This window comes from Bombina bombina, chromosome 7 (genome assembly GCF_027579735.1).
Source record: "Bombina bombina isolate aBomBom1 chromosome 7, aBomBom1.pri, whole genome shotgun sequence".
In the NCBI taxonomy this organism is placed as follows: domain Eukaryota; kingdom Metazoa; phylum Chordata; class Amphibia; order Anura; family Bombinatoridae; genus Bombina; species Bombina bombina.
In genome coordinates this window covers 403,484,907-403,499,482 of record NC_069505.1, presented here as the reverse complement: position 1 = coordinate 403,499,482, position 14,576 = coordinate 403,484,907, and the positions used below count along the sequence as shown (strand labels likewise).

Genomic DNA, 14,576 nt, shown 5'->3' with positions numbered 1-14,576 from the left:
CAGGGCCCACCTGCAAGGAGGTATGTTGCAGTATATTATTTTCTAAGGAATGGAATTGACTGAGAAAATACTGCTAATACCGATGTAATGTAAGTGCAGCCTTAAATGCAGTAGTAGCGACTGGTATCAGGCTGATATGTATGTATGTATACTCTGAGGTATTTCTGGGGAATGGAATTTCACTAAGAAAATACTGTCAATATTAAAGTAATATTTGAGCCTGCACTGCAGTGAAAGCGACTAGCAGCAGGCTTATTAATAACATTTCATAATTTTCATTTTTAAAACGTTTACTGGCATGTTAATCGTTTTTTCTGAGGTACTTGGTGATAAAACTTTATGGGCATGATTTTTACCACATGGCTGTCGTTTGTTTCTGAATAAAAACAGTTTACTGAGCTTCCCCACTGTTGTAATATGAGTGGGAGGGGCCTATTTTAGCGCTTTATTGCGCAGTAAAAATTTAGTCACAGTCTTTCTATTTCTTCCTCCATGATCCAGGACGTCTCTACAGAGCTCAGGGGTCTCCAAAACTAGTTTTGAGGGAGGTAATCACTCACAGCAGACCTGTGACAGTGTGTTTTGACTGTGATAAAAACGTTAATATTAAATTGTTATCCGTTTTTTGGGTATTAAGGGGTTAATCATCCATTTGCTGGTGGGTGCAATCCTTTGCTAACTTAATACATTTACTGTGAAAAATTGGTTGCTTTAACTATTTTGGTTCATTGTTATTTCAACTGTGACAGCTTTTTGTGCTTCTTAAAGGCACAGTAGCGTTTTTTATATTGCTTGTAAATTTATTTAGAAAAGTATTTCCAAGCTTGCTAGTCTCATTGCTAGTTTGTTTAAACATGTCTGACACAGATGAATCTCTTTGTTCACTATGTTTAAAGGCCAATGTGGAGCCCAATAGAAATTTGTGTACTAATTGCATTGATGCTACTTTAAATAAAAGCCAATCTGTACATGTAAAGAAATTATCACCAGACAACGAGGGGGAGGTTATGCCGACTAACTCTCCTAACGTGTCAGTACCTTCGCCTCCCGCTCAGGAGGTGCGTGATATTGTGGCGCCAAGTACATCAGGGCGGCCCATACAAATCACTTTGCAAGACATGGCTAATGTTATGACTGAAGTACTATCTAAATTGCCAGAATTTAGGGGTAAACGCGATCACTCTGGGGTAAGAACAGAGTGCGCTGATAATAATAGAGCCATGTCTGATACTGCGTCACAATTTGCAGAACATGAGGACGGAGAGCTTCATTCTGTGGGTGACGGATCTGATCCAAGTAAACTGGACTCAGACATTTCAAATTTTAAATTTAAGCTTGAGAACCTCCGTGTATTACTAGGGGAGGTATTAGCGGCTCTGAATGATTGTAAGACGGTTGCAATTCCAGAGAAAGTATGTAGGCTGGATAAATATTTTGCGGTACCGGCGTGTACTGACGTTTTTCCTATACCTAAAAGGCTTGCAGAAATTGTTAACAAGGAGTGGGATAGACCCGGTGTGCCTTTTCTCCAACATAGGTGTGTCCGGTCCACGGCGTCATCCTTACTTGTGGGGATATTCTCTTCCCCAACAGGAAATGGCAAAGAGCCCAGCAAAGCTGGTCACATGATCCCTCCTAGGCTCCGCCTTCCCCAGTCATTCTCTTTGCCGTTGTACAGGCAACATCTCCACGGAGATGGCTTAGAGTTTTTTAGTGTTTAACTGTAGTTTTTATTATTCAATCAAGAGTTTGTTATTTTAAAATAGTGCTGGTATGTACTATTTACTCTGAAACAGAAAAGAGATGAAGATTTCTGTTTGTAAGAGGAAAATGATTTTAGCAACCGTTACTAAAATCGATGGCTGTTCCACACAGGACTGTTGAGAGGAATTAACTTCAGTTGGGGGAACAGTGAGCAGACTTTTGCTGCTTGAGGTATGACACATTCTAACAAGACGATGTAATGCTGGAAGCTGTCATTTTCCCTATGGGATCCGGTAAGCCATTTTTATTACAGACAGTAAATAAGGGCTTCACAAGGGCTTTTTAAGACTGTAGACATTTTCTGGGCTAAATCGATTTATATATAAACATATTTTATACTCCATAGCCTTGAGGAATTATTTTAATCTTGGGAATTTTGTAAAATAACCGGCAGGCACTGTATTGGACACCTTATGCTCTAGGGGCTTTCCCTAATCATAGGCAGAGTCTCATTTTCGCGCCTGTATTGCGCACTTGTTTTTGAGAAGCATGACATGCAGATGCATGTGTGAGGAGCTCTGATACATAGAAAAGACTTTCTGAAGGGATTCAAGCGTCGTCCCTTCCTCAAGCAAAGGCTCACACGGACATTGTCCTGGCCTTCCTCAGATCTCACGGATGGAAAGTGAACGTAGAAAAGAGTTCTCTATCTCCGTCAACGAGGGTTCCCTTCTTGGGAACAATAATAGACTCCTTAGAAATGAGGATTTTTCTGACAGAGGCCAGAAAAACAAAACTTCTAAACTCTTGTCAAATACTTCATTCCGTTCCTCTTCCTTCCATAGCGCAGTGCATGGAAGTGATAGGTTTGATGGTAGCGGCAATGGACATAGTTCCTTTTGCGCGCATTCATCTAAGACCATTACAACTGTGCATGCTCAGTCAGTGGAATGGGGACTATACAGACTTGTCTCCGACGATACAAGTAAATCAGAGGACCAGAGATTCACTCCGTTGGTGGCTGTCCCTGGACAACCTGTCACAGGGGATGAGCTTCCGCAGACCAGAGTGGGTCATTGTCACGACCGACGCCAGTCTGATGGGCTGGGGCGCGGTCTGGGGACCCCTGAAAGCTCAGGGTCTTTGGTCTCGGGAAGAATCTCTTCTACCGATAAATATTCTGGAACTGAGAGCGATACTCAATGCTCTCAAGGCTTGGCCTCAGCTAGAAAAGGCCAAGTTCATACGGTTTCAATCAGACAACATGACGACTGTTGCGTACATCAACCATCAGGGGGGAACAAGGAGTTCCCTGGCGATGGAAGAATTGACCAAAATCATTCAATGGGCGGAGACTCACTCCTGCCACTTGTCTGCAATCCACATCCCAGGAGTGGAAAATTGGGAAGCGGATTTTCTGAGTCGTCAGACATTACATCCGGGGGAGTGGGAACTCCATCCGGAAATCTTTGCCCAAATTACTCAACTGTGGGGCATTCCAGACATGGATCTGATGGCCTCTCGTCAGAACTTCAAGGTTCCTTGCTACGGGTCCAGATCCAGGGATCCCAAGGCGACTCTAGTAGATGCACTAGTAGCACCTTGGACCTTCAAACTAGCTTATGTATTCCCGCCGTTTCCTCTCATCCCCAGGCTGGTAGCCAGGATCAATCAGGAGAGGGCATCGGTGATCTTGATAGCTCCTGCGTGGCCACGCAGGACTTGGTATGCAGACCTGGTGAATATGTCATCGGCTCCACCATGGAAGCTACCTTTGAGACGAGACCTTCTTGTTCAAGGTCCGTTCGAACATCCGAATCTGGTCTCACTCCAACTGACTGCTTGGAGATTGAACGCTTGATCTTATCAAAGCGAGGGTTCTCAGATTCTGTTATTGATACTCTTGTTCAGGCCAGAAAGCCTGTAACTAGAAAAATTTACCACAAAATATGGAAAAAATATATCTGTTGGTGTGAATCTAAAGGATTCCCTTGGGACAAGGTAAAAATTCCTAAGATTCTATCCTTTCTTCAAGAAGGATTGGAGAAAGGATTATCTGCAAGTTCCTTGAAGGGACAGATTTCTGCCTTGTCTGTGTTACTTCACAAAAAGCTGGCAGCTGTGCCAGATGTTCAAGCCTTTGTTCAGGCTCTGGTTAGAATCAAGCCTGTTTACAAACCTTTGACTCCTCCTTGGAGTCTCAATTTAGTTCTTTCAGTTCTTCAGGGGGTTCCGTTTGAACCCTTACATTCCGTTGATACTTTTGCTTCTTCTGAGGCTATTTTTGGGAGAAAGGTTTTGCAAGCCGTGGTGCCTTCCATTTAGGTGACCTGATTTGCTCCCTCCCTTCATCCGTGTCCTAAAGCTTTGGTATTGGTTCCCACAAGTAAGGATGACGCCGTGGACCGGACACACCTATGTTGGAGAAAACAGAATTTATGTTTACCTGATAAATTACTTTCTCCAACGGTGTGTCCGGTCCACGGCCCGCCCTGGTTTTTTTAATCAGGTCTGATAATTTTTTAATAAATATAAATATTTTCTTTAACTACAGTCACCACGGTATCATATGGTTTCTCCTATGCAAATATTCCTCCTTTACGTCGGTCGAATGACTGGGGAAGGCGGAGCCTAGGAGGGATCATGTGACCAGCTTTGCTGGGCTCTTTGCCATTTCCTGTTGGGGAAGAGAATATCCCCACAAGTAAGGATGACGCCGTGGACCGGACACACCGTTGGAGAAAGTAATTTATCAGGTAAACATAAATTCTGTTTTTCACCCCCTCCTATATTTAGAAAAATGTTTCCAATAGACGCCACCACACGGGACTTATGGCAGACGGTCCCTAAGGTGGAGGGAGCAGTTTCTACTCTGGCTAAGCGCACCACTATCCCGGTGGAGGATAGCTGTGCTTTTTCAGATCCAATGGATAAAAAGTTAGAGGGTTACCTTAAGAAAATGTTTGTTCAGCAAGGTTTTATATTACAACCCCTTGCATGCATTGCGCCTGTCACGGCTGCGGCGGCATTCTGGTTTGAGTCTCTGGAAGAGACCCTTAGCACAGCTCCATTGGATGAGATTATAAACAAGCTTAAAGTCCTTAAGCTAGCTAATTCATTTATTTCTGATGCCGTAGTACACTTAACTAAACTTACGGCTAAGAACTCCGGATTCGCCATTCAAGCGCGTAGAGCGCTGTGGCTTAAATCCTGGTCAGCTGATGTGACTTCTAAATCTAAATTGCTTAACATTCCTTTCAAAGGGCAGACATTATTCGGGCCCGGTTTGAAAGAAATTATCGCTGACATTACTGGAGGTAAGGGCCATGCCCTGCCTCAAGACAGGGCCAAACCAAGGGCTAAACAGTCTAATTTTCGTGCCTTTCGTAACTTCAAGGCAGGAGCAGCATCAACTTCCTCCGCTCCAAGACAGGAAGGAAGTGTTGCTCGCTACAGACAGGGCTGGAAACCTAACCAGTCCTGGAACAAGGGCAAGCAGGCCAGAAAACCTGCTGTTGCCCTTAAGACAGCATGAAGTGAGGGCCCCCGATCCGGAAACGGATCTAGTGGGGGGCAGACTTTCTCTCTTCGCCCAGGCTTGGGCAAGAGATGTCCAGGATCCCTGGGCGTTGGAGATCATATCTCAGGGATATCTTCTGGACTTCAAAGCTTCTCCTCCACAAGGGAGATTTCATCTTTCAAGGTTATCAGCAAACCAGATAAAGAAAGAGGCGTTTCTACGCTGTGTACAAGACCTCTTACTAATGGGAGTGATCCACCCAGTTCCGCGGTCGGAACACGGACAAGGGTTTTATTCAAATCTGTTTGTGGTTCCCAAAAAAGAGGGAACCTTCAGACCAATCTTGGACTTAAAGATCCTAAACAAATTCCTAAGAGTTCCATCGTTCAAAATGGAAACTATTCGGACCATCTTACCTATGATCCAAGAGGGTCAGTACATGACCACAGTGGATTTAAAGGATGCCTACCTTCACATACCGATTCACAAGGATCATTACCGGTATCTAAGGTTTGCCTTCCTAAACAGGCATTACCAGTTTGTAGCTCTTCCCTTCGGGTTAGCTACAGCTCCAAGAATCTTTACAAAGGTTCTGGGCTCTCTTCTGGCGGTACTAAGACCGCGAGGCATAGCGGTAGCTCCGTACCTAGACGACATTCTGATACAAGCGTCAAGTTTCCAAACTGCCAAGTCTCATACAGAGTTAGTTCTGGCATTTCTAAGGTCGCATGGGTGGAAGGTGAACGTAGAAAAGAGTTCTCTATTGCCACTCACAAGAGTTCCCTTTTTAGGGACTCTTATAGATTCTGTAGAAATGAAAATTTACCTGACGGAGGACAGGTTATCAAAACTTCTAAATGCTTGCCGTGTCCTTCATTCCATTCAACACCCGTCAGTGGCTCAGTGCATGGAGGTAATCGGCTTAATGGTAGCGGCAATGGACATAGTACCTTTTGCGCGCCTGCATCTCAGACCGCTGCAATTGTGCATGCTAAGTCAGTGGAATGGGGATTACTCAGATTTGTCCCCTCTGCTAAATCTGGATCAAGAGACCAGAGATTCTCTTCTATGGTGGCTTTCTCGGCCACATCTGTCCAAGGGGATGCCCTTCCGCAGGCCAGATTGGACGATTGTAACAACAGACGCCAGCCTTCTAGGTTGGGGCGCAGTCTGGAATTCCCTGAAGGCTCAGGGATCATGGACTCAGGAGGAGAGACTCCTTCCAATAAACATTCTGGAATTAAGAGCAGTTTTCAATGCTCTTCTGGCTTGGCCTCAGTTAGCAACTCTGAGGTTCATCAGGTTTCAGTCGGACAACATCACGACTGTGGCTTACATCAACCATCAGGGAGGGACAAGGAGTTCCCTAGCGATGATGGAAGTCTCAAAGATAATTCGCTGGGCAGAGTCTCACTCTTGCCACCTGTCAGCGATCCACATCCCAGGCGTGGAGAACTGGGAGGCGGATTTTCTAAGTCGCCAGACTTTTCATCCGGGGGAGTGGGAACTTCATCCGGAGGTGTTTGCCCAACTGCTTCATCATTGGGGCAAACCAGATCTGGATCTCATGGCGTCTCGCCAGAACGCCAAGCTTCCTTGTTACGGATCCAGGTCCAGGGACCCGGGAGCGGTACTGATAGATGCTCTGACAGCACCTTGGGTCTTCAACATGGCTTATGTGTTTCCACCCTTCCCGATGCTTCCTCGATTGATTGCCAGGATCAAACAGGAGAGAGCATCGATGATTCTAATAGCGCCTGCGTGGCCACGCAGGACCTGGTATGCAGATCTAGTGGACATGTCGTCCTGTCCACCATGGTCTCTGCCTCTGAGACAGGACCTTCTGATTCAGGGTCCTTTCAAACATCCAAATCTAATTTCTCTGAGGCTGACTGCATGGAGATTGAACGCTTGATTCTATCAAAGCGGGGATTCTCGGAGTCAGTGATTGATACCTTAATACAGGCTAGGAAACCTGTTACCAGGAAAATTTACCATAAAATATGGCGTAAATACTTATATTGGTGCGAATCCAAGAGTTACTCATGGAGTAAGGTTAGGATTCCTAGGATATTGTTTTTTCTACAAGAAGGTTTAGAAAAGGGTTTATCTGCTAGTTTGTTAAAGGGACAGATCTCAGCTCTGTCTATCCTTTTACAGAAACGTCTGTCAGAAGTTCCAGACGTTCAGGCTTTTTGTCAGGCTTTGGCTAGGATTAAGCCTGTGTTTAAGACTGTTGCTCCGCCGTGGAGCTTAAACTTAGTTCTTAACGTTCTGCAAGGTGTTCCGTTTGAACCCCTTCATTCCATTGATATCAAGCTGTTATCTTGGAAAGTTCTGTTTTTAATGGCTATTTCCTCGGCTCGAAGAGTCTCTGAGTTATCGGCCTTAGATAAGGTAGTTCTGCGTACTAAACTTGGGTTCTTACCTAAGGTAGTCACTAACAAGAATATCAATCAAAAGATTGTTGTTCCATCATTGTGCCCTAACCCTTCTTCAAAGAAGGAACGACTTCTGCACAATCTGGACGTCGTCCGTGCCCTGAAATTTTATTTGCAGGCAACTAAAGATTTTCGTCAAACTTCTTCCCTGTTTGTCGTTTATTCTGGACAGAGGAGAGGTCAAAAAGCTTCGGCTACCTCTCTCTCTTTTTGGCTTCGTAGCATAATACGTTTAGCCTATGAGACTGCTGGACAGCAGCCTCCTGAAAGGATTACAGCTCATTCTACTAGAGCTGTGGCTTCCACTTGGGCCTTTAAGAATGAGGCCTCTGTTGAACAGATTTGCAAGGCTGCAACTTGGTCTTCACTTCACACTTTTTCAAAATTTTACAAATTTGACACTTTTGCTTCTTCGGAGGCTGTTTTTGGGAGAAAGGTTCTACAGGCAGTGGTTCCTTCCGTGTAAAGATCCTGCCTGTCCCTCCCGTCATCCGTGTACTTTTAGCTTTGGTATTGGTATCCCATAAGTAATGGATGACCCGTGGATTGACTACACTTAACAGGAGAAAATATAATTTATGCTTACCTGATAAATTCATTTCTCCTGTAGTGTAGTCAGTCCACGGCCCGCCCTGTTTTTTACGGCAGGTCTAAATTTTATATTAAACTCCAGTCACCACTGCACCCTATAGTTTTCTCCTTTCTCGTTTGGTTTCGGTCGAATGACTGGGTATGACGTAGAGGGGAGGAGCTATATAGCAGCTCTGCTTGGGTGATCCTCTTGCACTTCCTGTTAGGGAGGAGATATAATCCCATAAGTAATGGATGACCCGTGGACTGACTACACTACAGGAGAAATGAATTTATCAGGTAAGCATAAATTATATTTTTTTTTTTTCTGGCAATATTGCTTGAGATGCGTGACCGACTTTTTCAGACGTCATTGTGGTTCCTGGGGACTTGGAACCGTAGGTTTCCATTCCTTTGGAGATGGGATTGACTTCCGGAGGTCTAGTATCTGGTGGAAGATTTGCGTCTTCACTTGCGTTATCTCCGGATTTCTCCCCTCCAGTCTTGGGTTGGGTCATTTGTTCTGGAAGTGCGGGCATGTCCTTCCTTTTTCTCAGTGTTTCATTTGCTCTAGTATGTAGAGTGCAGGGGCCACCCTGCCTTTCTACCAGGAGCTGTGAGGCTCCCGTTTTTTATTCCATTTCAAGGATGTCGTCTTCTCTAGATAAGAGCTGCCCCTTGTCTTACCATGGTCTTTAGACTCTTGAATGCTATTCGTCAATCTTATTGCAGATCTAGCCCTTTGGGCTTAAGGGTAGGAGGTCTGGGGTCAGTTGCCGTCTTTTCGCCTGTCTGGGTCTGGAAATTGATCATTTTTATTCTCCAGTGTGTGGGTCAGGTCGTTAGGCCTGTCTACATGGATTACCTTGGGATCCAGGGGTACTGGTTGCCCTTTTTCTAAACCAGTGGGGAGTCTTTTTCAGACTCTTGGGTTTGTGGATGTTACTAGGTTCTTTACATCTAAGGATTTAGATGGCGGAAGGCACTGTCTGGGGCACTCCTAACCATAGGAGGCAGCTTATGGGTTCCTCAGGAGCTTCCGTTTTCATTTTCGGTTTTGTTTTTTCGAGGACTCTGGCTTAGGACCATGTCTCTTGCCTGGAACGGATATTGACGGTCCTGTTTAACCTTGGGGTTTGGTTCTCCCGCGTGTCTCTTTGGAGCGGGCGGAAGTTTCTGATTCTCATGGGAAATTTATATCAGCCTGAGGCTTCACTTTGAGGTTTCTGATGGATCCCTACTTGTCTGCTGGGAAATCTGATGCTTCTGCTAGGCTCCAGTTGTGGTATCAACTGGACTGACAGTATTGGGGTTTAGCCTCTATTGTAGGGTAGTTACCGTTGCCTAATCCTCCTCTTCTCACCTAGGGTGAGGAAAGGGTTTTTACGTGTTCTCCTGGATTGGGATGTACTTCAGTATCTGTGAGGGGACCCGTGGGTCCTTGTTTTTTCCCTCTCTTGCGTTCTCAAAATCATAGAATGGGTTCTGGCATCTGAATGCTGTGGGTCAGAATACTTTTTTCCCTTGAGGAGTGTTCCTTCTTTATGGAAGGCTGCTATGTAGGGGTCCTTGGACCTGAGCATGAGGTTCCTGTCATGGTTCAGGATAACCTACCAGTTCGGTCAGGGTTCTACTGTGGGGGTTTGATTCCTCGTAGATCCATCCTTTTTCTTCCAAGGGTCTGAGACTCTTGTTTTCGGTCTTTCACCTTTGGTCTGGGACCTTTATCCGGGAAAGAAGGCCGGGGATCAGTCTGCTTTTTGCAGTATGGGCCGTTTGCTGGTATTGAATCTGTCCTCCTCTTTAATGGGGGGACTCTTTGTGCCACTGGGGCCTATCAAGCTCCGAAAGGAGCTTGACGGCCCGTGTTGAAACAGCAGTTATGAAGCAGCGGTCACAAAGACCGCTGCTCCATAACCTGTCCGCCTGCTCTGAGCAGGCGGACAGACATTGCCGGAATTCAATCCTATCGGGTTGATTGACACCCCCCTGCTGGCGGCCGATTGGCCACGAGTCTGCAGGGGGCGGTGTTGCACCAGCAGCTCTTGTGAGCTGCTGGTGCAATGCTGAATACGGAGAGCGTATTGCTCTCCGTATTCAGCAAGGTCTGGCGGACCTGATCTGCACTGTCGGATCAGGTCCGCCAGACTTTGTTAAATTGAGGCCCATCTCTCTACTGACGGTGTCTGCTGCCGGGATGGAACGCTCTTTGGAGGGATCTTTTGTCGAGATTTTCGGCTCTTCTCGGTGGGATGTGTCCCATGTTGTTTCAGGACAGCTTTGTTGCGTGATTGGTCATCGTGAGTTTTGCTCACAGGTGGCTCTGTGCCCTATTGGAGAGCTCTTTTTTAGCGGTTAGAATAGTTTTTCTGTCTCTGCTTGTCTAGCCTGACGGGTTTTGACTTGTCTAGGTTGCAAGGGGTAACTCGCGGTTTTCAGGAACACCATGGTTGGTATTGTGCAGTGTCAGGGATATGAGTGTGACTTTCCGGTCATTCTAGTGACGATTTCCCCTGACTATGGACTTATCTTCTGGTCCTTGTCCTTTTATGGAATTTGTTTCCCTGGACAGTAGTCCTGTTGCAACCTTGTGTTGCTCTAATTGGATTGGGGCCTTTTGGCTATCTCATGGGGTCTTCTATTCTCCCTCTCGGGGGTAGATAGCGACCTTTGACCAGTTTGTCTTCAGCCCATGTTGGTTGGTCCTTCGGATCTCTTCTGGGTTCCTCTCCCTCTCTGGGATTTATAGAGGTTTTTTTGGTTTTAAGTCAGAAATGTTTTCTGTGGGAGTTGAGTGCTGCAGGGCTGACTCCTCGGAAGCCTTTGTGCTCGGTAGACTCTGGGTCTGAGTGGTCTCTAGGACGGCTTTGCAGGTTGCGTGACTGATGAGTGGTTACCCGGGCTTCCGGTTTTTCCCATGTCATATGTAGTTTTTTTATGTGGTGTATTTTGAGTAATTTGAGGCTGTGGTGACTTTCGAAGGAGACGCCTTTTTTGTACCCACCCTTTTGTTTGCATTCAGTGTCCTCTAACTTGGTTATTGTTTTCCCAAAAGTAATGATTGCAGCTGTGGACTTCCCGTTTAAGAAGAAAAAACATAAATTATGTGTACTTGATAATTTTCTTTTCTTCTGACGGGAAGAGTCCACAGCTCCCATCCGCGCTTTATCTATAGGGTGGCAGTACATTTTTGTTCTTCTTGCACCTTTTTTCACCCTGATATTTCTCCTACTGTTCCCTGTTCTCTTGGCTGAATGACTGGGGGATGAGGGAAGTGGGGGAGGTATTTGAAGCCTTTGGCTGGGGTGTCTTTGCCTCCTCCTGATGGCCAGGTTCTGAATTCCCAAAAGTAATGAATGCAGCTGTGGACTCTTCCCGTCAGAAGAAAAGAAAATGATCAGGTAAGCATAATTTATGTTTTTAAAATCATTGTGCTTGTCTATCAGTGAATGGTCAACAGGTACCTAGATATTCAATCATGCAAAACATGTTTAAGTTCTAATAAAAGTAGTTTTCTTCCGTATATATATATATATATATATATATATATATATATATATATATATATATATATATATATATATATATATATATATATATATATATATATATATATATATATATATAATTAGGTGACTTCAGTAGTGTATTAAATTTATTTTTGGTGGATGAAAATCTCATCAGAAATCCTAACATAATGTATTCCTATTGTGGTTATATGATGATATATCTTCATTACGTGCAGGAAGATGTGCAGAGTTTGCTCAAAACCTTACAGCTAAGCACCAGACAACTTCATCACATGTGCGGCCACTCAAAGGTAAGCACTTTATTAAAGGGACCGCTGTGTCGTCATATTGAGCATCAAATGGTTAACATCAAAACCATGATAATTCCCTATCTAGATTCGCCAGGACACAGGTCTCACTAATCATGTGCCTCTGCTGAAGAAGACCTTGGAGTCATTTGTGTTTAGAGTTAAAGCCATGCTTGTGCTCAATAACTGCCAGGAAGCTTTTTGGCTTGGAAATCTCAAGAACAGAGATTTGCAGGTGAGTGATTTATTTAAAGCAACAATCTTGATTAATTACTTAATAATAAAATGCTCTATGTGTTTAATCCATGTAAATGGTTAAATGTATAAAGGTGCTTTTTTTAAGCAGAAAGCATCGAGTATACCAGTTAGGAGCAGCATATGTACAACTCTGCCGCCATGCAACAACACAGTAGAAAAGCTGGTGTGCAACTTTAAGGGGACTTAAAACCCACATTTTTCTTTTATGATTCAGATATATCTTGTGATTTTCAACAACTTGCCCGTTTACTTTTATTATACAATTTGTTTTGTTCTCTTAATTTCCTTTGTTGAAATGGATACATAGGTAGACTCAGGAGCTGCTGGTTGGTGGCTGTGTATACATGCCTCTTGTCATTGGCTTTCATCTAACTCCCAGTAGTGCATTGCTGTTTCTTCCACCAAGGATGCCAAGAGAATTAAGCAAATTAGATAATAGGAAATTGTATGTTCCATCTGAATCATGAAAGAAAAATTTGGGGTTTCATATTCCTTTAAGTAAGTCCTTCGTTAGGATCTAAATGCAGAAGAAGGCGTCAGCTAGTGGCTTTCAGCTCTTTTTGAAGCCTGAATTATTTTTGTGAAGTTTCAACACACTAAAGATCTGGATTTGCACGTATTTTAATGTGTTGCACGTTCACAAGAATAAATCCTGCTCCAAAAAATGCCACAAACAGCTGCCTTCTTTCGCATTCAGATCCTAACGAAGGATACAAAAGCACATATCTAGTATTTACTATAGAGCATTTAATTCTTAAAGGGATAGAAAAGTCAAAATTAAAATGGCAAGAATCAGATAGTGCATGTAATTTTAAAACACTTTTAAAATCACTTCTGTTTTCTAATGTGCCTTGTTCTCTTGGTATCCATTGTTGAAAATGAATATGCACATATACTACACTAGTGGGCCCTAGCTGGTGATTGGTGCCTGCACAAATTTGTCTCTTGTGTTCAGCTAACTGCCAGTAGTGCAGTACTGTTTCTTTAGCAAAAGATAACGAGAATAAAGCAAATTTGATAACTGTAAATTTGAAAATTGTTTAAAATTGTATGTTCTATCCGAATCATGAATAACAGTTTTGGGGTTTCCTATCCCTTTAAACAAATGCTTATTTCTAGGTATACTAAATTAGCATAGTTTATTATTACAGATTCTAATAAATCCAATATAAAATGTGAATCTGAACAGTAATGATGTAAAGTGTATGGATAAATCTTTATAAAAACCTAATTCAAGCAAAAAAAATTAATTTCTTTCCAAAGGCAGGGAAAGTCCACGACTTCATTCATTACTGGGAATATCAACACCTGACCACCAGGAGGAGGCAAAGACACCCCAGCCAAAAGCTATAAATATCCCTCCCACTTCCCTTTTACCCCCAGTCATTCTTTGCCTTTCGTCACTATAGGAGGATGGCAGAGAAGTGTTAGAAGAAAATAGTAGTCAATTAATGGGTATATTCCCTTCAAGTATGGACTGGGGTGTTTGAGTAACCATGTAATTCTCTTAGTGAGAGTTATGGTGAATGCTGGATCTAGATGTTGCAGGGAATGATCTCTGACCACTATCTAAACTTAAAGCTATCACCTCCTTAAAGCTATCACCTCCTGAGAAATCAGTGTTAACAATTTACACTGTTTTCTCATTATCTTCAGGTCCCTGTCAGATGCGCTTGGTGAGACAGACCTTGAGGCGCTGTGCCTGCTTCACAGCTTTGATCCTGGAGGCTAAGTCCTTTATATTTCTTTGAGGAATTATGCCTAGTAGGGCTTCAAATTCGCTGAGGTTATGGGGACATTGAATTAAACAGTTCAGAGTTTGCTAGTTTGTCTTCCAGATATGGGGACATTTAATACCTTTTATAATATGGAAGTTATGCAGTTAGCGCTGCGGAATCTGTTGGCGCTCTACAAATAACCGATAATAATAATAATATTTACTGAGCAGTTGGAGTCAATCTATGTGTGCTGTTTAGCTCCTTGTCAACCAGAGCACGTGTGTAAGTTTTTTTTTCTTTATAATGACACGGTGAGTCCACGGATCATCTAATTACTATTGGGAATATCACTACTGCTCAGCAGGAGGCGGCAAAGAGCACCACAGCAAAGCTGTTAAATATCACCTCCCTTCCCTCCAACCCCAGTCATTCTCTTTGCCTACGTTAGAGCAAGTAAGTGGTAAAGTTTCGGTGTTAGAAAGAAGATTCTTCAAGCAAGATTTTATTATTTTTTCAGCAGTGCAAGATTGTGCTGCTTTGTCCTAGGG

The 14,576-nt window shown here is 43.7% G+C and overlaps 1 protein-coding gene across 1 annotated transcript in view; it reads left to right on the top strand.

The window, feature by feature from the left end:
- FANCD2 (FA complementation group D2) overlaps positions 1-14,576 on the top strand; it is a gene marked incomplete in the record, with an annotated part of 1,113,076 nt that overhangs the window by 1,053,518 nt on the left and 44,982 nt on the right. Inside the window, 2 exon segments of the mRNA XM_053689418.1 lie at positions 11,981-12,055; positions 12,141-12,287. Coding sequence (XP_053545393.1) covers positions 11,981-12,055; positions 12,141-12,287 — 222 coding nt within the window.